A 27,865-nucleotide genomic window follows, 5' to 3' on the forward strand; every position below is an offset into this window, starting at 1 on the left:
ATTCGGTTTATGCATACTTTTGAGCTTTTATTGTCATTTATATTTTTGTGTTTCATGAACAAAAGTTTTTAAGTTACGCTTAAAATGTTATACATTTGCATATTTTAAAGTTGAAGCTTCTTAACATAATACAATATGATTGTTGAGGTTGGTGAAAAGTATTTTGAAATGTTTTTAATTATATTAAGTATACATGTTTCACATTTACATTACATTTAGGCATTTGGATTTACAGTGCACTTATTACAGGGACAATCCCCCTGGAGCAACATGGAGTAAAGTGTCTTGCTCAAGAACACACTGGTGGTGACTGCTGGGATCAAACCAGCAACCTTTGATTTACCAGTTCAGTGGTTTAACCCACTAGACCACCATCTCCAACATTTCACAAAGTTTTTTTTTTCGTTTTTGTATTTTTAAAAGAGTGTGTCAACTTTAGAGATTTTTAATGAAATATTATTAACACACTTCAAACATGTCCAAGGATGTGATGTATTTTAATAAATTGGGAAAAGACGGTAAATTGATCATTCATCAATAATGACCTGTGAAATTCCTTATTCTTTTGTTTGTTGTGACAGAAAAAATGACATAAATACATCCATAAAGAGAAAAAAGGACACAACCAGCCACAGATTTTTCATTCAGAGTACTTCCATATAATACAGTATCGAGATAATTAATAGTGAAGATTGCAATAATAATCTTCCTTTTAGTTAAGAGTTTATTATATTTTGTTTCAACAAATATGACAACAAAAGATATTTTAAAATCATGATGAACTACACGTACACGGGTTCATGTGACTTCATGCGCAGCTGCGCAGACCGATCTGCGCATTTCACGTCAGTATCGCGAGATCGACTTGATGAACTTTGCTTTCATTCGCTTTCGCGGTACTTTGACGTCATATTTCGCAACACGGCACAGAGTCGAGACGGACGTGACGTCCCTCGACTCAACATTGACCTTCCTCTCGTCAGTCACGTAGCCGGGACACATATGCATGCTCACGAAATGTAGAATAGAAAATCTCTTTTAACGCTCGATCTTCAGTGTACTGTGGTAAGTGTGTATTCATGTCGCGTTATTTGAAATCAGTTCATTAAACATGTTTACACCAGTGAACATGAGTTAGCAGTTTGCTAGCGACATCGATCTACCCAGGTGTAGGTGTCAAAGGCATAGCTTTCAATGGAGTTTTACATAAATTATAATTTACATATAACGTTAGTTAAACCGTTTATCTGGTAGTGAATCCGTCATGTTTGTTTATTATAACGTTAATTTAAAAACTGTAACAGTTTCAAAACATTGACAAATGGTTTTAACATGAGTTTAAAGGGTCCTCACAGTTTCATTTTTTCGGTGTTTATATCTAGATAGAATTGTATACGTGAAAATATATAGCTGTCTTTATATTTTTGGGTTGTGATCCCTCACAAAAGTATTTTTATATTTGGGTTTGACGTCTATTGCCTTCAGACACACTTCTTGACAGCTGAGATGTTTCTACCATCTTAATGTGATTTCTCACTGTTTCTGCAGTTTTTTTACACGTGTCATTCAGTTAAGAAAGTCTTGTTCTTCTCTTTTGCCGTTTTTAGCTCACCAGGTTGAGTGGAACAATGGTGAAGTATTTCAGCTGTTCAGGCTTTCTGAAAAGCTCGTGGGACCAAGTGTTTCTGGCCTTCTGGCAGCGATACCCCAACCCCTACAGGTACAAGAATCATCATACATGTCTGTTTTTTATATTGTGACCAACTTCTTCATTTTATTTCTACAATCTAGTAATCATGTTTTGACTGAAGACATCATATTTCGGGAAGTCACTCCCGACAACCGGCTCATTTCCAGACGTCTGTTGACCAAAACAAGCAGAGCTCCTCGCTGGGCGGAGAAGTTTCTGCCGGCTCACATGGCACAGAAGGCTTTTATCATTGAGGACTCGATGGTGGATCCTGAGAGCAGAAGCATGACCACGCTGACCTGGAACATCACCCACGCACGTGTCATGGTGGGCTGCCGTCCTGTCTCTAATACATGCAGTATTGATATGATATGTAGTCTGTTGGTTTAAAAAACAATACTTTTTATTACCCATATTTCTTTGCATTTTTGCCTGTTACGGTAGTATTCCATGTAACCAATATGTTAAGACACAAGAAAATTTAGATACAAGTTTTTTAATACAATCATAAAATGAGTATCGATAATTTACACATAGTAATACCAGTAGTGTTTTAATAGTATAACATTTGGAAACATTGGATATTATACTTTATAGGCAAAAAGGGGCATTGTAAGAGAATTGGTTCATCATTTTAAAACAGTTAAAGATTAATCAGCAGTGAAGTAAGAAGAGTTAAGGGAATATGTTCTCTGTGGTCCAAAAAAAGTTAAAGAGTTAAGAAATGTGTTCGCACAGTGCCATGTTAGACTGTTGGTCTCCAAAAAACCTCCCAGAGAACGGAGTAATAAATGTTATTTATTATATTCATCTGTTGGTGAATCAGTATTGTTGTAAATGTTTTGACATAGTGGACAGTTTTATTCGATGTGTCTTGTCCTCCAGTGATTAATAGTACACACACATTTCTTCTACATTGAGTTTTCATATTTGATCTGCTGGTATTTGAAGGACTTTAGCGGCTTTAAAAGTATTTGTTATTGCCATCCTGCAGTGGCTAAACTCCTGCTTGCTTTCCTAAGCAGATGCTGTCTACAAAATCTGCATCATGTTTTCTCTGTGTAGAGCATTAAAGAGCGATGTGTGTTCAGCGTGAACCCTGACAACAACAACTGGACCGAGATCAAGAGAGAGGCCTGGATCTCCTCCAAGCTGTACGGCCTCTCTAGAGCAATTCAGGTCAGCCGGTGAAAGAGACGCACGCTTGTAGACATGATTTGGTCATGTTGATTACAAACGTTTAACAGTCGTTGACAGGCATGTTTTTTTTATCTCTATCCCATTTGCAGGAATTTGGTCTTGCCCGGTTAAAGAGCAACGTTAGCAAAACCATGAAAGGCTTCGAGTTCGTCCTGGCCAGGATGCAAGGTAAGATTTCAGGCATGATGTGTCCGTTTAATTTGTTTGATTGTAAACCTCCCCCGCTAAACTGGATCTTATCATCAAGCAGGTGAAACACCCACGAGGACTTTGGCAGAAAGCGCAACTGTGAAGGCCCGTGAAACTGCGCTCGCCGCCAAAGAGAAAGCTAAAGATTTGGCTTCTCAAGCACAGAAGAAGCAGTATGTATGATGGAAATGGCCGTGCCACTCCATCGTATAGAGTGCTATTTCCCAACCACTTTCCTCAAGGGCCCTGAAAAGGACATATTTTGGATGTGTCCCTCATTACTAAAGTACTACAGTATTTGAAGAAACCACAAGCAGTTCAACCAAAACCCTCCAGTAAACTTGATTTAATGCAGCAGCATCATCCTACTTCAAGTCTAATTTTACATGATATGTTTGCATTTTAGATGTTTTCTTTACAAAGACTTTCATTTAAAACTTTACAAAGGAATGAATTTAACTTCTCTGACTTTCCAAGCTGGCCATCTCTGAATCTTTAAATTCACTCTGGCTGAGGTCTTGTTTAGCAATGTTATTTACTGCTTCAAATTGAAGTTGTGTCTGCATTGATGGGTCCACAGTTCCAGCAGTGTGTGAGATGTCTGTTGTGTTCTGCAGAAGGGCCTGATCTTTGGCACTGGAGAGAATATGTCTGATGGGAATGCAGTGGATGTCAATGTCCATATACAAATTTGAAAGTTGTGCTAGAAAATGTTAAATGACTGAACTGATTTGTGTTATGAAATTGTGAGACAATGTTTTATAGCGCTTAACAATTGTTTGTGATCAACAGTTATCACTAATAAATATTTTCTATTTGTTTTTTGTCTGTCTTTGTCATTTCAGTTGAATACCAGATTTATACTATAACCGTAAAAATAAACTATGACTATTTATAGGAATGTGTTAAGGTAAAATGGTAAAATTTTCATTTCATTCTGTAAACTACTAAAACTAACTTTAACAAATTTCAAATACAAATATTGTTTCTATTTGCATTTATTTGCAGAAAATCTAAATAACAGAAAAGCTGCTCAGCATTTTTCAGACCTCAAATACAAAGAAAAAGTTTTTATTCACTTTGAAGCAATACAACGGTTGTTCATGTTTTTAGAAAAAATTAAACAATATTTTTTCATTGAGATAACCTCGGTTTTTATCAGTTTTCATGTGTCTTGTCATGTTCTCTGTCTTTCACATTGCTCTTGGACGATTTTGTCACACACACACTGAACTGGAATGGCCACAAGACATCTAGAAATGCTGATTTGAAATGAAAATTTTAAATGGTCTCGTAATTTTTTCACGGCTGTGTATTGATATCAAGGTTATTTCCAGGAATAGTTCACCTAAAAATTTAAATTCTTTTACTCACCCTTTTGTTTTCTGCAGAAGAAAGTCAAACAGGTTTGAAATGACAAAGGGTGAGTACATGTAGAAAGAATTTGTGAACTGTCCCTTTAAAAGAAATATAGTTAACTGTAAATATAATAGTTACATGTAAACAAATGAAAGTTATTGGTCATTTTGTTATAAGGTTCGGGGCATAACTCACTTGCAAAGAGGTGTGCTATTTATTATAAGGCTATAGTAGTATTTGCTATTTAGTATTTGTCATGAGGTGATGTAAAGAATGACAACTCAAATTAAATACTTAAAATATTTATTTGTACAAAAAGTTCATGTTTTTAAAAAAGAATAAAATGCTACATATGAGTACAAGGAGGGACATAAATACAAAGGTGTTCTTGGTCCAATGACATACCATTAGTTCATAAGGCATTTGGTGTCCAATGTATATACAATGTACATTTTGATGTGTACATTACAACGATTACTGTACAAACATCTTCAAACAAAAGGCATGTCCATAATAGTTTGCATAAATGAGTGATATGAGCACATATTGAAAAGTTTGCAAATACAGCTTAGGTATTTTGTCAATACTACCGATGTACTAAATTACTGTAAAGGTGTAATAAAATAAAAAAGGTAATAAAGAGACTCTTTTACATGAGCATTAACTAACACGTTTCAGGGGAAGAATACAACAGTTTTATCTCTACCATACAAAAAAATACTTCACTATATAATATTTTTCTGGCTTCTATTTTAGGGCTCAGCGTAATTGCTTGTTGTTCGAATAGCACCAACTTCGATTTACTCAAATAAACCAAAGCACAGTATTTTATAAAACAGTATGAAAAATAAAACCTGTGGCAATGCAAGATAGCAGTTCACCAACAATCATTTAAAGCTCTGCCCAGTAACAAACTCATTAAAAAAAGACAAAACAATATGAATTTCAAAACCCATTGATCTGAAGAAAGCATTTTCTGCATCTGAATCGCAGTGTAACCTATGAATCAGCCTCCCCATTAGAAATAATCATATCAAATCTTGATAAACATTTCACACATTAGCAATCCTCAAGGGAACAACACACACGTGAAGACATAGCAAGTGCTCATGCACCTGCTTTGTGCAATGTATCTTTATGTATAACAACGAACAAATTAAATAAGCCGGATATTAAAGATTTAAGTGCAAGCAAATGTGTACTGCAGGCTGACCCTAAAGTGATGCTCATTAGCTGGATAGAAGACAACAAGCATGTACGACGTGATCAAAAACATATAAGTGGCGTGTGGAGTGTATGGCACACCAGAGCACCATAATGCCAATTTGTGAAGAATACACTACACAAAAATTCCAGTCACGCATTGAAAAGGTTTGCGGCAGTTGCTTCAAAATGTGAGAAAGGTAAGGCTTTTCTGTGGCTACAAAGGCAAAGCCCATCAAACTGTGATTGCTGTCGTGATGTTCCTTGTCCTCTTGATACCGTTTTGTAATGTCTCTAGGCCCGGGAGGGTCTGTTCCAGTCATAACCAGTTATGATCGGATGAGGAATAGCTGTGGTCCACCTCAGTGTGAGATGATCCCAGTCCATCTGACTCCAGAGTCCAGACCATGCTTTCCACATCAATCTCAACATCCTCTGCAATTACAAGCAAACAATCACCTGTTAAACTTGTATCTCATTATTTTTTACATACTAAAATATGCTTGGCATTAGTCAAAGTAATATTTTAAATTATTGTTTTCATGTTCATGCTTTTGTCATTTCATTGTTTATTTAATTCTTTTGAAATTTTGTTGTTTTTAGCTTGTAATTTCAAGTGAATAATTTAAGTGCCTCAACGTAAACATATTTTTGAAGTTTTTGGGTAACACTTTTCAGTTATTTTAGGCCTATTACTTATATTAAGCCCTAGGCTATATTTTATAGTACTTCACTTAACCAAAATGCTTTTAGAACTATATTTAGAGCCTGTCGCGTACATCCTTTTTCGGTGGCTACGCAGGTACAATTGACCAAATCTTGTTTTCTACGGTCTCAAGAGGTTAAAGTGGTAAATAAGAGAGAAAATAAAAGAGAGGTGTGAATTCTAATGTTAATCATAATCTTCACATTCAGATGCTCACCTCTGTCTGAGTCAGACCTCTCGGAGGACATGGCTGATCCAAGACTGTCATTGCGCATCCTCTCTGTGTTGCCCTGGAGTTTCTCCAGCCTTATCCTGAGTTCTCTCTGCTCCCAGCGCAGACGATTCTTCAGCAACTCTGCACGCTCATCCTGTTGCTGGAGTTTCTGCAACATCAAGACAAAAGATTACCTCTTAAAATCTGCCACTGCTCCATATCTTCTGCCTCTCTCTCTGCCACTTTCTCAGGTTGGTTTAAAAAAAAAACTCAACCCATAACTGCCGCAGCCCTTTTTGAGCCTACACATGAAAACGCACTGGCTGTAACTCGTGAATTCTTTGGAATACAGACCTACGGTTGGTCTCGTTTGAAGGAAGAGAATTAGCGGATTATTGCTGAAAAAAGAAATCACAAAACAATTAAGTTATTTTGTTATGTTTATTGTAATAAAAAAACTCAAAAAACGTTTATGTTTTTCTTTTATAAAAAATACATAAAAAATGACTGATAAGCCACAAAATTTCTTAAGTCATCCAGTGCTGTTTAGAGTTTGTTCTTGTAACACCAAATTTTAGCTGATATACCACCACAATCCACTAGTGGGCCCCATAGGATTCCATTGGTTTTAACATTTAATCTGAAATTTGATCACAGATGCTTTTTTCGCTTTTTCTACTTTTCCCAATTACCAGGCACAATGAAAAGAATACAAAAGTACAGGAACATGTAAACAAAACAAGGAATTTGTATGAAACTATGTTTTTGATGCACACTCATTTATGAATCAATTACTCTTCCTAAATAAAATATTATTGAGATAAATGTGTTATTAGAGACTTAAAACATTTCCAACGATATAATGTTTGTCATGATAAGATAAGAATTCACATGCAAATTATTGAAGTAAATGTAAGCGTTCTGTGGGCAGTACTTATTTTTGATACACACTCTTGGCATTTATGAATCATGTACACTTCCTACATACTTTATTTGATTAAACACTGATGAAAACTGTATTCTAGTCTCAGACCTTTTTAACAATATATAGTATGTCACGACTACATCAGAATTTCAACAAAAATATGGAAGCAAATGTGGGTGTCCCATATACGGAACAGACTTCGACCTTTCCAACAATATAAAGTTTTTCATAATAAGATAAGAATTCACATGTCAAATATTTAAGTAAATCAGCAGTCCCTTATACGGTATGGCACAAATACCATTCTTAAAGGGAACTTCATTGGCACACCAAATCACTGAAACCGGCTCTACTACATTTAAACAGAAGCTATCATTGTATAGAAATGGTAAATGTTGACTCCTGTGGATTCTGCTATGGGCAATCTCAGTTTACTTCTGCAATTTTCTGAGTGACACAAACATTACGCAATAATTATTAGAATTGACTATAAAGCAGATTTCACATTTGTCCAGGTCAAGATAAACTGGATGAATAATAAAATTCCCAATATGGCTTTGTTATATATCGAATATTAGATATTATTGAGACAATTGTGCAGAACATTTACAAAATAATGTGAATATTTATAATTGGTGAAAATGATTGTGCCAAAGATGGGACCAATTATTTCACTCTCCCTTCACATCTCACCCGCAGCGCAAAACATAACTCATTATTATAAAAATTGTGACAGATGTGAATTTATTTTTAAATTTAACAAAACATTTTGAATATTTTTTAAATCACGTCTTTTTAACAGGAGCAAAACTGTTTTTTAATAACATGAAGATATGTAGATGGTTTCAGCAGCATCAACATAAACAAACGTTATGTGGACCAAACTTCCGGTAGACCTCCGCAAAGAATTAATACCTGTCGTGTGGCTTTAATTTAATACAATTAATATACAATAAAACATTAACATAAATTAATATAAAATAAAGTTAACTTTGATGAAACCGTCTATATTGAGTATCAGAAAAATGCATTAATTCTTTAACAAAATTCTATTTATCAGCTGTTGCAACCGTTTTTTTTTGCCACTTTGTTAGCTTATGTTATTTTTATAAAGTCACACCAATTTGGGGGGTTAGTGTATCATACATGAATCATAAAGTTTAAACTGAAAACATGTATATTCAAAAAGCTCATGTTAGGTTTGTGGTGCATGAGGAAGCTGCTCACCTTGATGTGAACCTGTGCTTGTCTGAGCAGGTTAAGGGTCGTGTTCCTCGATGAATCAGAGGACAGAGGAACCTGCTGCTTCAGTTGATCCAGACAATTCCTCAGCTGAGCTCTCCTGCAAGCACAAACACAGCCACATTGAGTTCATATATCTACTGTATATAGACAAAACTAAAAAACGTGCTTAAAAAAGTACCTGTGTTTCTCCAATTCGTTGTGAACAGACCTGAAACCGATGCACAAATTGTTATTTGTTAAGAATATGCCTCATCTGTATATATCAAATAGACAATATGTAGATAGTACTATGCAATGACCTTACAAATGATAATAACACTGTACAAAAGCTTGTGACGTGTCCACAAACTCACCTGCTGTTTCCGGGTGAATGACCTTTTGATTTCTGCTTCTTTCTCTTATCTGATTCTCCTTTACTGTAAAATGGAAGCACTGACGCATAACCGTGCTCGGCCTCTGAAAAAAACATAGCAAACAGCATGAATCATCAATAACGCAGCCCACTTCCTTTTCTGTGGCATATTTATAAACAAGCTTAAAAGAAAGTAAACAACTTTTATACAGGCAACAAATATTTGGCTCTTTTTTCGTAAAAAATAAATAAACACACGTTGCACAACACGGTTTCCATTTACGGTCTGTCAGTGACAAAGATCACATCAGCTGTATGAGAGCGCCTTTTGGTTTTGGCGCCATCAATTTGTTAGCGAGAATATTTGAAAAAGGGCGTCGCGTAGGAACGAACATTGTAAAGTCGTTCAGTTATAAAGTTGATACATTGTAACAACATGAGAATAACGTCCAGCGCTGCTACATTTTCAAATCGGTGACGATTTCGCGCCTTTGTGTACAACACAGAACTGAAATGTAGGTCACCGGACCAAACACAACAATATCAACATCAAGATCCAGTTCACTTATGCATCAAAACACAACGGATCTCTGCAGTGAAAATATCTCACTCAATACGTCTATGAGAAAATTGTGTGCGCGAATATTGAACAGTGTGAAAAACATTCACGCAAACAGGAGATTGGTGTGAGCGGGCTCGATGCAAACGAAACAAGAAAGAAATTGCCCGTGTAATACCTCTTTCTCTCCTTTCCAAATATTCAGCTGCTTGCAGGAGCACTTGAATGTTGCATGAATTTACCTCCATTTTAACACACAATATTGTTTAAAAGCGCCAAAAGAAAGCGACTATGATCTGAAGTGAAGAGATCAGTTCAGCTGCTCTAGCTAGCCACGTCATACGCGTCAGTGTCATCACGCCCTCTACACGTTCAAGAGCGCGGCCGCTCCCAAAACAAAAACATCCTTTTAGACCATTCGTGACCTTAGCTCCGAGCTAAACACTCTTAATATAAACATGAGGTAATCGTTATCTTAAAATGAGTGGAAGAATCTATATTTACACCCCTGTAAAGTATATTTAAACGTTTGAACTTGAGGGATCATTGAGGAACACTGAAATGCTGCGGGCTTTTATTTTGTGACAGTTCAAAGCCTGAAGTGAAAATACAGAATTGTGCACATCATAAGCTGATATAATAATAGAAATCCAACAATTACAAAAAAGTTATGGTAAAATTGTTGTTTTTTTAAACTTAAAGTCCTGAACAAAGATTAAGTCAAACAGACATTAAAAATGCGTATAAGGCGAAACTTACAAAAATATTCATCGGAAAAAACCTTTAAATTAAAAATCAGTAAAGTAATTTACAGCTGTAAAACGTAATATTTTAATATATAAATAGTTGTATTTTCTATAACAGATGTTACCGGAAGTGTCTGTGTGTAATGAAATAGAGAGTTTATTTCTTTATCTTAAAAGAACAGAGTTGATTAAGATCATTTAGAAGATCTAAATATTATTAGTAAGAAAATGTTTTATGTATGTAATATATATATATATATATATATTGGGGGAGGCTGGTTGGGGAAACTGCAAACTATAGTTCACACTCCAACACAGTAGGTGGCGACCTTTACGTTGGTGCTACCCGCCATAGAAAAGAAAAAAGAAGAAGAGGAAGTGTATGTATGACGTCAGTTTGTTATGCGCACCAGCTGATCATCAGCCAGCCAGATCCTCCAGACAACACAATTTATGCGCACCGACAGACGCAACCTTCACCACGATCTCCATTAAACATCGCTTTGGTTTTATGTGGAGTGAATTTTGTCGCGACAGCAGCATGTTTATTAAATGCGATAACGGCGCGTGTGTTCGCGCGAGGTGTTAAGCGCAGCAGTGAAGGCCAAACACACACTCTGGCCTGCTGAGGATTTGTGTGTGTGTGTGCGCTGTTATTTTGACGTTCAGCCTCCACATTATTATATAAGACGATGGAAGACTGTGGACAGCACACGTCGTGTCCTGTCGTAGAGTGTTAAACCTCTGCAAGAGACAAACTTTGTGTCGTAATACTACTGGACATTCGATGCGTAGCAGCTAGATCACTACAGGGATACAATGTGGTGGAAACTCTTCTTCTTGCTTCTGTATTTTTTCATGTTGTTTATTCTGTCTCGACTTTTCGAGGCCGTCGTCTGGTATGAAACGGGACTTTTCGCCACCCAGCTGGTGGATCCAGTAACTCTGAGTTTTAAGAAACTTAAAACCATTTTGGAGTGTCGTGGGTTGGGATACTCCGGCCTGGCAGAAAAGCGGGATGTCAGGGAACTGATGGAAAATTCGGGTAAATCTCTCAAAATCTGCCTGTTTAAACAAGTGTTATTGGGTGAAAACGGTGTGATAGATCTTACAGCGTTTGCTTCGCAGGAGAACTGATGCAGGGGGAGCTGTACTCCGCTCTGAAGAATGAGAACGAGCAGATGGCATCTGACTCCAGCACCACTTTCAGTGGAGAAATGCACTTTTACGAATTAGTGGAGGACACTAAGGATGGTATCTGGTTAGTTCAGGTTAGTATTAAGTCCTTAAACTTTAATTATTATTTTAACTGAAATTAATGACAATTTCTTCTAATGTTTGTTTTAAGTTCATTTAGGTTTTCACCTTATTTGCTTTTATTTGATCGTATTTTATAATCAATGAATGTTGTATTCATCATCAGCCACCCTGTTCTAGATATTATTATGGGTGTTGGCTGTTAAAATAATGTTTACTCTCAGATCTTAAAAAAGGATTTGGTCTGGATGACACAAATGATACGAAGCCATTAATAATAGTAATTAAATGTAAACATGTTCACACAGCGAATATGAATGATGGTTTTGTATGCATATTTGTGTATAACATATTCTCTGTATTTCAGGTTATAGCTCAAGATAGAAATCCACTGTTGAGCACTGCCAACTGGAGCAAAATGGTACAGAAAGTTTCGCAGTTTGGCATTCGAACAGGCACTTTCAACTGTTCAAGTGACTCAAGGTGAGAACACGCACGCAACATGAGCATAAAACAACCTGATAAATACAGCAAGGTGATTGAAATACACGTTTGTTTTCAGGTTTATTTCATATGTTTGTAAAGTATGTTTTGATTATGAATATTAAACGGGTGTTCTGCTTCGATAAGGTAAAAAATAACCTTGTGCTTTTTATCAAAATGTTTATCAAGAAGTTTAAGACGTTACAGATATTAAATTCATTGAATGCATTTTTAATATTTGTTTTGAACACGCATGCAAAAACTTGTCTCTTTATGAACCCCTTTGCATGTCTTTGTTAGGTATTGCCGTAAACGGGGCTGGATGAAGTCCACTCTCATCATGTCTGTCCCACAGACCTATGCATCCAAAGGGAAGGTCATGTTAAAGGAGTATGATGGCAGACGCATCGAAACCGAGCATATTTTTAAATGGATGACTGCGCACGTGGCCTCGCGCATCAAAACCATCCGTTTCTCTCAGCAACTAATGGATGACTGGTACCAGATGGAAAAGCAGCCAGTAAAAATGTTCCTGTTTGCCAAATTGGTTCAGCCTCCAGCCTTCTTCTCAACTCTCAGCATCAAATTCACAGGTCGAATCGAGTTTATCTTCGTCGACGTGCGCAACTGGGACAATGACACCTGCCTAGAGGAGATCGGAGTGCGGCGAATGCCATCGTACATCCTCAAAACACCAGAGGGTATCTACAGATATGGCAATACCACGGGAGAGTTCATTTCCCTGCACGCCATGGACACATTTCTCCGCTCTGTGCAGCCTGAGGTCAATGACTTGTTTGTTTTAAGTTTGGTCACCGTCAATCTGATGGCATGGATGGACCTCTTCATTACACAGGGAGCCACCATTAAACGCTTTGTAGTCTTAATCAGCACGCTAGGGACTTACAATTCTTTACTTATCATTTCCTGGCTACCCATCCTAGGTTTCCTACAGCTTCCGTACCTGGATAGCTTCTACGAGTACAGTCTGAAACTGCTGCGCTTCGCAGACACCACTACCGTTGCCTCGTGGGTCCGGGCCGATTGGACCTTCTACTCTTCTCATCCAGCTCTTTTCCTCAGCACTTATCTAGCCCATGGACTTCTCATCGACTATTTTGAGAAGAAGAGAAGATGTACCAACGAAGACCAAAATGCAAACAACCTAGAATGGTTGTCCAGTCTCTGGGATTGGTACACCAGCTATTTGGTGCATCCCATTGCCTCCTTCCAGAACTTCGAGTCCGACTGGGACGAGGATCCCAGTTTCCTTTTAGAAAGGTTGGCTTTTCCAGATCTCTGGCTTCGCCCACTCGTGCCAATAGACTACATCAAGAACCTACCCACTTGGAAGTTCAAACTCACACAGCCTACAGAATCAAACCAAGTTGACCATAATAACCGAAAGAAACAGGAATCAAACCCAAATGACGTCTCCAGCTTTGAATGGGAATCACGTTGCTATAGCTCAGAAGTTCTTCACACTCATGAAGACCGTTCGACTGCCAAAGAAGAGTCTGGTGGAGAGGAACAGGACAACGACTGGTCTCATTGGCCCTGCGGCATGCTCCATTGCACCGAGTGTGTCGTATGCCTTGAGAACTTTGAAACCAGTTGCCTTGTCATGGGTCTACCCTGTGGTCATGTGTTTCACCAGCAGTGCATTGTGGTCTGGCTAGTTGGCGGGCGGCACTGTTGTCCTGTGTGCCGGTGGGCATCCTACAAGAAAAGACCTGTGACGATCCTTCACCCAACTGAGCATCTCGAACCAGAATAACCATTGTCGTTGTTTCCTGCACTTACTTAAAAACTAAAAAAAAAAACTACAAACTTGATGTTCATCCTTGGTCTTTAGATTCAAAGCATTGGCTCCTCAGTTTTTTTTGTGTTGTAATTTGCACACTTATAAGCGTATAAGAGCAAATGTATTATTTCCAATATTGTTGGATATATTTTTGATGGGGAACGATGTCATTTGGATCCTATGCCTTGTACTTAGAAAAAAGAAAATAGATTTTAAAGGCTAAAATATGCAAATAATAAAGTATTGAATGGTAAATTCAATGCATATGATTGAATATGTTCTGTTGTAGCACTCATCTTACATCCCAAAGACACAGAAAAAAATCCATATGTATCTGAGAATTACATCTTGTATGTGTTCAGTGTCTCTTCGATATATAAATGTGAGTAATCTGTCTTAAATTGAGTGGGAGAAGTCATTGAGGTTGTAAAAACATCAAGGGATCTATTTTTAAAAAGGTAATCCCAGTGGGCATTTCAATCAGATGTTTAAGAACAGTTGTAGCTTTAAGTAATACGGCCCTGTGTTCACTAAGTCTAAAATGACATGGGCATTGACATGCAGTTTTCAATGACTCCATCTGGAGCTATTGCCTTGTTGGAGCATGTAGTTTTATTACCTCCGAAAAGCATTTTTGTTTACTTAACACTACCGAACCCTTTAACCGTTCTTCTGGTTGTCTAAATGTGATTGGAAATACAGATCTGTAATGACATTTAATTTAATAAAGTCAACTTGTTCATCCATGTTACATGTGTATGCGTTCAGCTTCATCACATTTAGTGCCTTATGTCACCACATTTATGGACTTCATTTAACTGAGGTGCTGTATCATTACACAACATGCAAAATTAAGGATTTTTTTTAATCTCACACTGGAAAAATGCTTCAACACTTTAACACCTGATACATGTCTTTAAATGAGAACAAGAGATTTGTCCTTGGACTTAAACAACCCAAAACACTAGCAACTGCAAAGCTTAGGAAAAAAACAAAATAAACTAGGTTAACAGGTCATCAAACTAAAAATGACACGAGAATTAAAAATTAACTTATATGAAAGCTTTATTTTTACGTTAGTTAAAACTATGGTCATCGTGAATTTTTAAGTACGTAAATGAGCGTAGACTAGTGTTTTGCACGCAATCGAATATGGATATTTCTTGGCCGTGAACACGTGACCTCGCGTATGGATGCACATGCGCATGTGCGTCTCTGTCACTCACTACGTGCTGGAGCTAATCTACAGTGTGCTGCTGGAGAAAAACTGCACTTGAGGTTGATCACTTTTATAATGTTTTGCTGAAACCTGTCGTACATTTCTGTTCATAAATTCAGCACTTAGAGGCAGAAGTGGAAAGCATGCAGCGCGTCTGTTGGAAAGGAGCACATGCAGCAGCGCGGGTGAGTTTTATTCTATTAGCATGTTGAGAACGGTCATTCAGTGACCCACAGACAGGCCCGCCGCATTTGACATTTATTTTTAAACTGCGTATTAAAACATATTTATTTGTACCATGTATTTCAGCAACTATCAATCATTTTAAATCATATCATATTTCAATTAACGAATGCCTTTGATTGTAAATGCTATTTACCACAACGTAAGTGACACACCGGTGTGGAATGCTACTTTACGTTAACGTCGTAAAGTGTGTTCGAAAGGGGCGTTGTCGGTGGGATAGACAGACACTCGGAACCAATACAATTTCAAGTTAACGTGAGTGATACATATGCGCACCAATAGAAGCGCAACATTTACAAATGTGGGCGGGTTGTGCATGATACAGTTTTTTGTCATCCGGATAAGAATGCTAACAAGGTGCTGTCGGCAAATCCTGTAAATGTTATTGCTTCACATTTAACTGCGTTTCACTAAAATCCTGCCTGCGTTGAGTAATATGTCATTTAAACAATTCAGTTTCTATGCTTTCTGCAAGTGTTTATTTGATTTGTCCAATAAAAGGACGTGACCTTGTCCGTGAAAAGTTCAGTAAAGTGTCCCACACAAACACTGGCTTTCGTTTTCACTGCTGTGCTGCTGTGATGTTTTTTACTCTCTTGAATAATTCACTATATGTGACACAGATACGGAACACAGCTACATTACTGTTGGCCTCAAAGTGATACTTCACCCAAAAATGTTAATTCTGTCATCATTTACCCCCCTTTGAGTTGTTTCAAATCTGTATACATTTCTTTGTTCTGATGAACACGGAGAAAGATATTTGGTAGAATGCTTATAACCAAACAGATCCATACCCCAAAAGCGCCCCAAACTGAGATCTGTTTGTTATAAGCATTCTACCAAATATCTTTCTTCCCTGTTCATCAGAACAAACAAATTTATACACATTTGTAACAACTCGAAGGTGAGTAAATTATGACAGATTTTTCATTTTTGGGTGAAGTATCACTTTAAGGTATCAAAACTCACTGTTCCTTCATTGTTTCTTTTAACGCTAACTGAATTATTATATTGTTTGTTAAATCCACAAATTTACTTTGTATCACAACAAGACGTCCAACAGTACAACAGAAATTCTACTTTCACTTACTTTTTTGTGTAAAATAAATGTTAACTGTAATAAAATTGGGTTAATTATTAGGTCATTGTTAAGAAAGCTGTCGTTTCAATTAAAATTAGTTTGTTTTTGTGTATTGGATGTTTGGTGAATATTTTTATTGCCTCTCTGCAGCAATGTGTGTGTGGGAAAGTGACGGGGCAACCGTTGCAGCATTGTCGCAGATACGCCACAGCTGGAGAGTCTGGGTATGAAAAACATCAGTAGCTATTTTAAATGTTATTATGACATAGCGCTCTTGAATACTTGATTCTGATTGGTCAGTGGTCACAATCCAAGGTATGTTATTCCCAGATAACAACCTCTAAAATTGATAACACACTCCCCATCCTGGTACTGCAGAGTACAGTATTTTGTTGTGTACTCTAAGATTAATGTGCCAACATTTATGCGTTACAGATTACCTAAAATAATATGATAAGTGACCAATAATTGACTTGTGTGCTAAGTTGCCGTGTAATAATAATAATTATAATAATATGACATGGTTTGCACACAACATATCCGGTTAGAAAGTAAGGGATAATGTACATCCATCTGATTGTTATGGCTACATAATCCCATTCAGGGTGATACAAGACTTGTCCTGATCTCCCTCTGTATTTATTTTGCGATATCAACTGGCTGGATGTAAATTATCCCTTACTTTCTACCCGGATATGTTGAGTGCAAAACCATATTGAATTACTATATAACGTGTTTACACAGTGAAAACACATGTTAATTGAGAGTTCTTTGTTTTCACAGATCTACTGCTGGGAAAATAGTGGCCGCTAGTCTTCTGACAGTGGGTGGAGGTGTCGGTGGTACGATCCTTTATGCCAAATGGGACCCTAAATTTCGAGCAAATGTAGAGAAGAGCGTTCCCTACTCTGATCAGTTGTTTGAGATGGCACTTGGCCCTCCATCTCCTCCACTTGTCCCATTACTAAAGAAACCGGTAAGTGATGATGTCATTGTATTGGTACGCTTACAGTATGTATTCTGACTAAGCTTATTGTGATGGTCATTGTCCACCCGTCTATTGATTATATCACTTGTCCACCGCAGCGCCGGCCCCCGCCCTCATTTTTTTTTTTATAGTTATCAATTAGTTTAGTTGAAGACCAAACTACAGTTGGGCATCGGAACACCGCTGCTGCATTCAGCGTTAGCGGAACAAGTGTTGCAGTAAAGATCAGCAGCAGGAGTCAGAATTTATTTGCTTTTCTGTCAAAGAACATGTAGAATATGTAAGCAGTAAGCACTGTCATCACGAGCCAGTTAAGTTTGAATTTCATTTTTGTTCCAATTTTCAAAAGCCAGTGCTTTGCCGTTGATTTAACAAACATTATGCATTCGTATTCCTTTCTTATTTGTTTCTTATTTTTTTAACATAAACGTTTTTGGTTTCGTATTTATTTATTTGTTGCACAATGTGTGCCGTGATTACTCATTTTGTTAAAGCGGGTGTAACACACATGGTTTCTGCCAGCTGTATATTAATCTTGAGTACCTATAGTAGTATTGCTGACTTCGTATCTTCGAAGAGTATTTAGTTTGATCATATTTATATAAGACAGATACAGCTGTACGTTTTTTTTCCAAAACATACGCCGCATGCGGGGGGGCAGTGGTTATAGGCTTAACCAAAGCATGTGCGCACCCATTGTCAACAGAACCCAGACATCAGTTTCACTCATCGCATGTCAGGCATCTTTAATCGCTGGGATGGCTCCATATATCAGTTTCACACGATCTCCAAATCCAGCATTATATCCACCGTTTATATAACATTCATCACCCAAATGCAGTGAAGAAAGAAACACCTGAACTTTGCAAACGTATGCTCTCTCTCTCTCTCTCTCTCTCTCTCTCTCTCTCTCTCTCTCTCTCTCTCTCTCTCTCTCTCTCTCTCTCTCTCCTGCACACAAGTGAAAGTGACGTCTGCGCATGCTCCTTCCACTGCTCTCATTATTGCAAAACAGTTTTATATGTTCGAAAAAAAACAGTCCGAAACCTATACGATCCCTGGGGGAGTGTATTGAGCACAGAAGTACTACTTAATACGCCAAACTCATCTTTTGACAAGTTGACCATGTTAAGCATGAGAAGAAAACACGTTTAACATTGTAAAGAAGTCAGAATGGATGAAATACCAAAATATTTTTACACGCAATATAAGGGGAAGAATACACATTTGTTCTCTTTTAGCAGAGAATGGTTTTTATTTCCCTTATCATTGGATGAATTTAATTGCGACAACAAAATATCTTATTGTAAGATAAAAAAAACACATTTACGTGATGTGTGGTGTGATTATTCTTTTGTAAGGTCTGTGTTTACTATAACCAGATGTCATTATACTATTTTGTAGATTTGTGTGTTTTCATTAAGACAGATAATTGAACCCACCATTGATTCAAGCAATTGTCGTTCCCGAATGTCGCTAATTCATAATTAAAATGCGTCTTAAGCAGGGGGGCATACTGGACCACTCCAAAGCAAACCCCCTACCCCCTGTGTCACCGGTACTACCGATGTTTTTACACCTCTATTAACCTGTGGGAAAATTTCGTCACAGCCACATCCCTAATGCTGACATAGTTTCAGCTAAATAATGGCTTCTGTTCTTACCTTTTGTCATTTTGTCTTTTATAGGTAAAGGTGGAACCTTTGCAAATATCCTCACTGTCAGAAGCCTCTAAGGAGTCCAAGCAACCTAAAGCTAAAGCAAAGAAGTCTGATCCAGCCCCTCCAGCCGCTGTAGAGGATGCACCAGGACCACCTGCCCCAAAGACGCTTGAGGGTGAGCAACACTGTTTGTGCTGTAACATGTTCAGAGGCTTTTAACACGCATTAAACCTGTAACGTCTGTAACAGCATTACATTCATCTCTGATGTTGTGTTAACATTTGTAAAATCAGACTCACAAGTAGCATAGAAAAATTGTGTCTGACACACATACAAGGTGCGATTTGTTACAAAAGATAAGTCCATAAAGAGACCTAAAATTCTGTGTTTTACATACAGGTGGCAAAAGAAAACAGAGGAAACATATTTAATAAAAACAATATTTACATTATAAGGCCACTTGAGCGAAGAACCAGATGTTTCTGATCACATAAACACACACACAAGCTGAATGTCTAATCTCACACCGAACCTAAAAATAGGAAACATGAAAGGTCACACATGGGTCTGGTTTTGATCTTCGCAGTAAAAGTCAGTGTGCTCTGTATTTCTCATGTGAGTTTTAATGTTGTTGCAGAAGCCTCTGCCGAGGCAGCTCATATTATTTCAGCTCTCAGTGAGGTGCCCTCTGTGCCCGCCCCGGGTACGAGCGATGTAACTGCACCTGAGCCCCCCGTGCCAGCCCCCCCTGCAGGTCAGCATTGGATCACTCACACGGCCTATAACACCTGATCTGGCATCAGTGTTTGCCTGTAAAGCCTCCATCAAATCTGCACGTGGTTGACAGTCACAATCTCATCGTTTTACCTGCACAAGTACTTTCTGTCCGTGTTCTTTGTATGTCTCATGCTTGTGTGTCTGTTTGGTTTTTCTTCCTCAAGGTTTACTCACCCAACGTCCGGTATCTGATACTCTTTCCCAAGACCCTACACGTGCCTTTCCTCATTTGTAATGGGACCGTATATGTTTGTGACTGTGCTCATTTTGTTCTTGTTTGTGTTCAGTGTCCTCCGGGACAAAGCAAAAACATTTCCGGTTTTTGGAGTGAATGAAAGTCTGTGCCAGACATTTTTCCACTTGATATACTTCACATTGTGTGTGTATGTGTGTATCAGGATTCTGAAAATCAGGATCCCTAGGATTAGAACCTGTAGTTGAGCCTGGTGCAAAGGCTGGGCAATATATCCTAAAATCTGGAAAAATGATCCAGTGTGTAGCATGAGTGAGAATGTGTCATCTCAGGCTGTGTCATCTTGTTTGTTTGTTGCAGAAGAGTGTAAAGAATGCGCTCATCCTGAGACTGTGCTGAAGGAGAGATCGGCAGATGAAGTGACCGCTCGACTCGCTCAACAGGATAAAGCTGAGCATGACACTTTAATGGGTGAGCACACATGATTTTACACTCGTTCATGAGTTCTTGTCATCAGTTGTCTTTTTCATTTCCTAGAGTAATGAGGTTCATAAATATAACGGATAGACAGAATAACTGACACCAGTAGACAATAGTTGCCATTTTATTTGATTTTATTCACCTGCTTAATTCTTACAGGTTCAGGTTAGGTTGTGTTATGTGATGGTTCTTTGGGCTATGTTTTTACTCTTCTCAGCTTTGACTGCTGGACTAGAAGAAACACTGGGCAGCACAGCAAAGGTGACCCTACAGTCCATGGGAGCCCAGGAGGCCGCACTAACCGCCATTGCAGCACACACATTCAAACTCAAAGAGGCCATGGACTCACAGGTACACAGACACATAACTAGTGATATAACTTCACTGTGAGCTGGTCGAAAATCGGTTATAATATGCCATTCAAGCCGGTTGAGATGTTATTTGAATCGCAGTACATGTTTTGAACAGCAGGGGCCGCTGTGTTTACTGCAAACTTGGTAAATGTGGATATGCTGATATTTCTTAAATGTAAAAAAAATACAAAAGTCTTTGTTAGTTTATTTTTAAATTGCAGTTTAGTTTTTAAATTTGATGTTTATGATCATTTTATTTCACAAAGAAATGTTCAGCATTTGAGAAATAATAAAAGAGCAGTTGTTCATTTGTATTTCGTCTCAACTCTTTTCGTAAAAATAAATCATGAATGAATCGTATCGTGAGGTAAATGAATCGTGTTACCTCTACACATAACATATCTGGGATCTTCAGGCCAGGTAAAGAGGTTTCAGTGCTTGATTATGATGTTCTGTTGTATTGATTTGTGTTTGTGTTTTCAGACTCCTCCAGATAAGAAGTCATCTCAGTGGAGAGAACTGAACGAGGCTATGAGCGAGAGAACCCGAGCTGTGGATGAGGCCGGAGAAGCCCTGCTTAAAGCCAAGTGAGACCAACACTTTTGATACAACTGACAATATTTGTGTCTTTACTTAAAAAAAAAAAGGAAGGAAACCGGTATTCCCTGCAAAAGGGCTGAATTTGTTACAAATGAGCAAATTAAATATTTCAAATCAATATTTGACATCTAATGAGGTAATATAGTCTAGTCTAGGACTAGTCTTAGGCCCTGTACGGAAAACCACAACCTCAAATTAACTATTCCATTTTAAAAATAGCTCCCTGAGTGTTAATATACCGACTACACACTCACTACATACAGGTCCTAGACAAACTGTATTGATGATGCGTTTTACATGTAATATTTCAGAGAAGAGCTTGAGAAACTTCGTAGCGTGATCAACCACGCTAAAAGATCCAAGATCGATGGGGCGAGACCACAGATACTGGCGGCAGAGGAGAATTTACACAACATGATCGTTGATCTGGACGCTGTTGTAACCAAAGTAAGTGTATTGATCTAACCACAGTAATGTGCTGGTACATTTGAGACATCTATATCATGTTTGTTAATGTTCTGTTGGTTTCACAACATATCACCATTTTCCCTCCTGACTTGACCTTTACATTCGTTTAAAATGCATGAAACCTTTCTTTCGGTATTTGACAAAAATATTTTTATTTTACAAAGAATGTGCAGCATTTTAGAAATAATAATAACAGGGCAGTTGTTAATTTCTAATTTGTCTCAACATAATAAAAATAAATTGTGAAGAAATCGGATCAGGAGTTCAATATTGTGAATTGCATCACATCGTGAGCTGAGTGAATGGTCACATCCCTCAACATTATTTGTTGCTTACAAAACAAAACAAAATAAAATGATGAGATGAAAAACATGCTTTGTTACATAAACAGTAATCAAACCCGTCCCTAAACCTGACCTCACGGGCTCGAAAGCAAATTGTCCTAAAATGTATGAATGAGATCGTATGCATTCATACAAATTGGCCTCCTCGTAAAATCATTCTGAATTGTTGTGAGATTTTTTTGCAGAGAATTAATCCACTGAGACCAGGAGAGGCTCTACACGCTGTATATGACGTGTGTGTGTGTGTGTGTGTGTATGTGTATATCTGCAGGTCCAGAATGCGCAGACGGAGGCGAAGATCGTCTCTCAGTACAGTGAGCTGGTGAATGAAGCCAAAGTTCAATTTCAGAAAGAGCTCGCCAGCATCACACCTGAGATCCAGGCCAACTGGAAGGGACTCAGTAAGATCTCACACGGTTTATGAATACATTGTGTTTTAATCAGAACCTTAAGAATGAATAATTTTGTCTATACAAAAATGAAATAATTCCTTCATGAAATGGACTTTTCAATGCTCAATAATGATTGAAAATTGTTGAGAAAATATTGAAAACACAAGGTAGCAACAGTTGGCTGAAGGTCATCTTATGTACTTACTAGCATAAAGAAAACTCTTGAATATCTTTCAGCGGGGAAGCTGAGCGCAGATGATCTGAACGCCCTGATCGCTCACGCTCACCGGCGCATCGATCAGTTGAACCGTGAGCTGGCTGAGCAGCGAGTGAGGGAGCAGATCCACATCGAGACTGCTCTGGAGCAGCAGAAGCTGGAGAATAAGAAAAGTGTGGAGAGAGCCGTGATTTCTGCTCTGGAGCACAGCCATGAGGACATGAGACTGGAGCAGGAGAAGAAGGTGTGGGCTTTATCACTATACTTTTTAGGACTTCTTTAAATGACATTTTCTCACACCGTAGATACCAATGCTGTGTGTGTGTGTGTGTGTGTGCAGATGCAGGAAGTGCGTGAGGTGATGGAGGCTGAGATGAGAACCCAGCTGCGGCGTCAGGCTGCTGCACACACAGATCACCTGCGTGACGTGCTGAAGGTGCAGGAGCAGGAGCTGCGTGAGGAGGCACTAGAGGTACCAACGCTCACATCACCTCTTCATTCACATTTTACAGTAGTTAGCTGGAATATTGAGACTTGTGGGGAAATTCCTAAATGTTTCAAAGCTGACCCACTTAACTGTATACAGACGCCTGCTTAGACTTACTTCCCAACCCACTGACTTTCAATGATTCACCGAAATGAAAATTCTAGGCAAAATGAAAAAAACCTTTTCGTTTTAACAACCATGAAAAAGGTTTTTGAAGCATTTTTTAAAGGATGATTTTCCATAGTCAGGTAAGTATACAGGTCAATTTCAAAATCGTCACATCCATTACGGTACAAATTCCTCATAATTGGCCGTATGAAAAATAAAATACAGTCACTTTTTATGTTCTATAAAGATCCATCTCTTCTCTTTTTTTGTGTGATGGGTATAGTTGCTTATGGTTTGTGCATTTTGATTCAAAGAAATCCTACAAAGTATGCTGTCTCACTTTTTCAGTCGCATCCATAACACATGTTTATTTCTCTTTTCTTAAATAGAAAACTTGTGAACTCGTGACAGATTTTTTTATGTTTAAACTCTATTAGGGGGTTAGTAAAATAAAAGCAAAAACAATTTAAAGCAGTTCAATTTATTGAGTGATGTAACGATTCACAGTGAGCACGTTGAAAATGGATTGTAATATGCAGGGGCGGACTGGCCATCTGGCATCCTGGGAATTTTCCCGGTGGGCAGCTAACGTATGGTGCCGGATCGGACGCTTGAGCCGCTCAGACAAACATATTATAAATTCGAATGCACGCAACGCGAATGCAGAAGACACGTATGCATGGCACCCCCCAGGTAGACAGACGTAACCATGCATGCCCCGAATACCCCCCAGTAGACAGAAACAGGGCTGTTTTTTCTTCCCAGTCCAACCCTGCTAATATCTGACAATTCAAGCCGGATGAGATGTTATTTGAATCGCTATACATGTTTTAAACAGCAGGGCCGCTGTGTTTACCGCAAACTTGGAAAACGTGGATATGCTTATATTTCTTATATGTTAAAAAAAATCCCAAAAAGAAACAGACAAAGTCTTTATTTGTTTATTTTAAAGAGACTTTTGTATTATTCATGTTTTATATTATTTGGAATTTGTTTTAAAGGGGACATTTCATGCAAAACAGACTTTTTCCATGTTTAAATGCTAAAATCGGGTCTCTAGTGCACCTGCAAACTCAGAAAAACGTGAAAAAAGACAAATCATTAACTTTTTATGTGAGTCTATCTCTGCAAGCCTTTGGGAAAAGAGCGCTTCAGAAATCGCGCTCTTACTGACGTAAGTAGTCATTCTTATTATAATATTTCCGCCCCTTGTTCTGAATGTGTCCAACCATCGCGCCGCAGCCATTGTTGTTTTCACATGTGTGAAGTTCCAACAACATGTCAAAAGTAGCAAAACTTACGATCTGTTATGTTGTTGGCTGCACAGAACAATGTTCCCAGACTTACGGGAGACAAGAGAGCGATAGATTTATTTAGTTTTCAATGGAAATCATCCACACTGAACTAGGCAAAGTACAGGTATTTTTTAAGTAAAACACCAGGGACCTGCGGTAACTTAAAAGTAGATAAAATGTCACGGTGACACGTTTGTCCATTCACTGATAGAAAGAAATTTGTGTGGCTTGTAAACATGCGACAGGATTGTTCTGTGTACCGTTAATTTGATTTAGAGAAATGGCGATGCATTGTCTTGAGTATCTTCACTTCAGAAAACTGTGTCATTGGTTTGTAAACCTGCGACGCGGTTCTCTCTCCCAACAGGGACCGGAGGGGCTTCGAGAATGGCCCCGGGGGAAACAGGTGTGCTTATCGAAAACAATATGTTTGGTGTTCAAAGACGAGAACTTGTTTCTCGTTCTCTTTATGGGACCATACTTAGCATACAAGCACAGGGGGCGGAGACTAGCAGCTCTCAGAGACAAACACTAAAACAGTGGTTTCTCCTTGCATGCAAAAGTGGGTATGTAGTGCATGGTATATTAAAAGATCAGTCGTGTTTTTTTTAGTGGGGACACCAGAGACTTATTTAACATCTAATGAAACCATTAGAACAACCTCTCCTTTTTCAACCTCTCCTAGTTTTGTTATTTGACAAAAAATATATATTTATTTTAAAAAGAAATGTGAGAAATAATAAAAGGACTATTGTTCATTTCTAATTTGTCTTTATTCATTTTGTAAAAAAATAAATCGTGAGATCAGTATCGTGAATCGCGTCGTGAGCTAAATGTATCGTTACATCCCTATTGGTAACAAATTCATTCCCTGACAGTTTGTGTGTCACGTCCATAATGCTGGAGTTCGCCAAATACTTTATATTTCAAAAAATGAGGTTGTTTACATTAACTAGACCTTAATTTTGTGAATTTAAAGAAACTGCATTAAAATGTGATACAATATGATTAAATAAAACATAATATAGTCACAAAGTAAAACAAAATTTAAATATTCAATATCACCCACTTATGAAAGTGTAATGTTGACAGCCATGAGATTTTGGTCTTTTTAACCTGCGTAGAAAATAAATCTGTCCTTTTGTGTCTGATGACCTGATTTGGATGTAACTGTAGTTCAGCACTGGCTTAAGAACTCCTTTTCTAAGATGTTTAACAGTGAGACTCTCTTTGTGTGTAGATCCTGAACAGTAAGGTGATGGAGCAGGAAACTCATTACCGTAGACTGACTCAAGAGCAACTGGACACTTTCACCCTGGACATGAATTCTGCTTACGCCCGACTGAAGGGCATCGAAGAGACCATAGACAGTACGTCTGAATTCACTTCAGCTCTGCCAGGATCACGTTCTGAGGAAGCCATTCGATTTATCAATTTTCAATGTTCTTGAGTTTGAAGTATTTTTATATCCGATTGAAATTCATGCGTTTGTTTTTGTTTCAAGGTCATGTTATTGCCGAGCAAGAGGCCCGTAAAGCTCACCATCTGTGGCTGTCTGTGGAGGCTCTGAACTACACCTTCAGGTCGGCAGGTGCCGATTCCCCCACCGAGCCTTTAGATGGCGCTGTCTGTGCAATTAAAGAGAGCTGCGCAGAAAACGAGTTCGCTCAGGCTTTGGCCGGCGCCATTCCAGACGAGTCTCTAAGCCGAGGGATCTACAGCGAAGCTTCCCTCCGAGCGCGCTTCTACGACATCCGCCGGCTCGCGCGACGCGTGGCTCTTATCGACGAAACCCGCAACAGCCTTTACCAGTACTTCCTGTCCTACCTGCAAGCCGTCCTTTTGTTTGAGAGAGAACAGGAGGCTCCTCCTACTAAGCTAAGGCCCGAGGACCTCCACACGTTCAAGCTGCTCGCCTATGCGACCTATAGCATCGAGCACGGCGACCTGGAACTCGCCGCAAAGTTCGTCAATCAACTCAGAGGAGAGTCGCGGCGTGTGGCGCAGGACTGGCTTAAAGAAGCCCGGCTTACTCTAGAAACAAAGCAGGTGATCAGCCTGCTATCAGCGTACGCCAACGCCACGGGGCTGGGCACCACGCAGGCCCCTTAGCCACACCCACTCTGCTGAGAGTATGTAAATTAGGAGGAGTGTTACGTGTTAACGGAACCTGACGCTCCTCTGGTTAATTTATAAGTATGTTGCGTGCTAGCCAATTTGTTTTCTTATTTGTCTAAAGCACTTTTGCAGGAAGGCTCTGCCCTCAAAATGTACGTGGCCTACCATCCAGAAGAACCAGTGAGAGTACCAGGTGTGCATTTAGCGGTTAGAAAGGTCTTTGGGTCAGCGTGACATTAGCCTGTCTCAGATTTCACATGTAACGCTTCAGTTTCAAAGTTCTAACTGGTTCTTTATTTAGCAGACTGTTGAGAATTATCAATCTTTCTCTCAGTGTTCAATATCAATAAATCATGGTTGTTGAAAAGAATGCTATTTCTTATTTTGGTTTATTTTTCATCATAATTTAACGTGTATCTATTAATGATTTTAATTAGCTTTTATGGATAAAATATGATGACGCTTCTCATTTAAAACCACACTCGGGTTTGGCTAGTTTGCATCAGCAGGTCAATGCCTTTAAAGATGGAATAGACTTCAACTGGTATTACACCTGACATTTATTTTGCATTGTGCCTTGTTATGATACGGTGTTATTTCACAGATAAATTTGTGTGTAGCTGTAGGTGTTTTTATTCCACTGCAGTATAAAGTGTCCATCTTAAGTTAAATCAGTCACTGAAAACACATCATATCACTCCTCCTGTGGAGAAAGTTCACGTCACCTCAAATTTGTCTCATCTTTAGCTGTCGTGTCTTAATTAATGAATTATGATTTCAGCAAATCACTGTATGATCTGTAAAAACCGTTGGGATGCAAATTAAAAATGATTTATTAGCAGATTTGAGATTTTATTTCCTCTTAAGTAGTCAAAATATGGAATTTATCGGTGGCTTAACAAA

General features: G+C 38.4%; 4 protein-coding genes across 6 annotated transcripts; 3 read left to right on the forward strand and 1 right to left on the reverse strand.

Annotated features, from left to right (window-relative positions):
- The first annotated feature begins 932 nt into the window (after positions 1-932).
- prelid1a (PRELI domain containing 1a) lies at positions 933-3,900 on the forward strand. Of its 2 annotated transcripts, none has more exons than XM_056769723.1 (6): positions 933-1,065; positions 1,608-1,720; positions 1,792-2,017; positions 2,756-2,869; positions 2,980-3,058; positions 3,138-3,900. In XM_056769723.1, the coding sequence occupies exons 2-6, from the start codon at positions 1,629-1,631 to the stop codon at positions 3,260-3,262; spliced, it is 636 nt and encodes a 211-aa protein (XP_056625701.1). In that variant the 5' UTR covers positions 933-1,065; positions 1,608-1,628; the 3' UTR covers positions 3,263-3,900. The 2 variants fall into 2 exon arrangements, with proteins under 2 accessions (XP_056625701.1, XP_056625702.1); XM_056769724.1 differs by having other exon boundaries at positions 3,141-3,900.
- An 824-nt stretch (positions 3,901-4,724) lies between these two features.
- mxd3 (MAX dimerization protein 3) lies at positions 4,725-10,156 on the reverse strand. Its single transcript, XM_056769572.1, has 6 exons — positions 9,821-10,156; positions 9,085-9,187; positions 8,910-8,939; positions 8,714-8,828; positions 6,565-6,730; positions 4,725-6,076 (listed from the first exon to the last, which is right to left on the reverse strand). Exons 1-6 carry the CDS (start codon positions 9,888-9,890, stop codon positions 5,961-5,963), a joined length of 600 nt encoding a protein of 199 aa, XP_056625550.1. The 5' UTR covers positions 9,891-10,156; the 3' UTR covers positions 4,725-5,960.
- A 633-nt stretch (positions 10,157-10,789) lies between these two features.
- Positions 10,790-14,679, forward strand: rnf103 (ring finger protein 103). The gene is made up of 4 exons (XM_056770388.1): positions 10,790-11,433; positions 11,517-11,659; positions 12,013-12,128; positions 12,429-14,679. Exons 1-4 carry the CDS (start codon positions 11,208-11,210, stop codon positions 13,903-13,905), a joined length of 1,962 nt encoding a protein of 653 aa, XP_056626366.1. The 5' UTR covers positions 10,790-11,207; the 3' UTR covers positions 13,906-14,679.
- A 472-nt stretch (positions 14,680-15,151) lies between these two features.
- immt (inner membrane protein, mitochondrial (mitofilin)) lies at positions 15,152-27,803 on the forward strand. 2 transcript variants are annotated; one of them, XM_056769686.1, is made up of 14 exons: positions 15,152-15,336; positions 16,632-16,705; positions 17,265-17,457; positions 19,158-19,305; positions 19,768-19,884; positions 20,461-20,571; positions 20,798-20,931; positions 21,417-21,520; positions 21,845-21,980; positions 22,617-22,746; positions 22,975-23,198; positions 23,295-23,426; positions 26,085-26,214; positions 26,349-27,803. In XM_056769686.1, exons 1-14 carry the CDS (start codon positions 15,295-15,297, stop codon positions 26,954-26,956), a joined length of 2,283 nt encoding a protein of 760 aa, XP_056625664.1. In that variant the 5' UTR covers positions 15,152-15,294; the 3' UTR covers positions 26,957-27,803. The 2 variants fall into 2 exon arrangements, with proteins under 2 accessions (XP_056625664.1, XP_056625665.1); XM_056769687.1 differs by lacking the exon at positions 19,768-19,884.
- The last annotated feature ends 62 nt before the right edge of the window (positions 27,804-27,865 follow it).

This window comes from Triplophysa dalaica, chromosome 16, assembly GCF_015846415.1.
Source record: "Triplophysa dalaica isolate WHDGS20190420 chromosome 16, ASM1584641v1, whole genome shotgun sequence".
In the NCBI taxonomy this organism is placed as follows: Eukaryota; Metazoa; Chordata; class Actinopteri; order Cypriniformes; family Nemacheilidae; genus Triplophysa; species Triplophysa dalaica.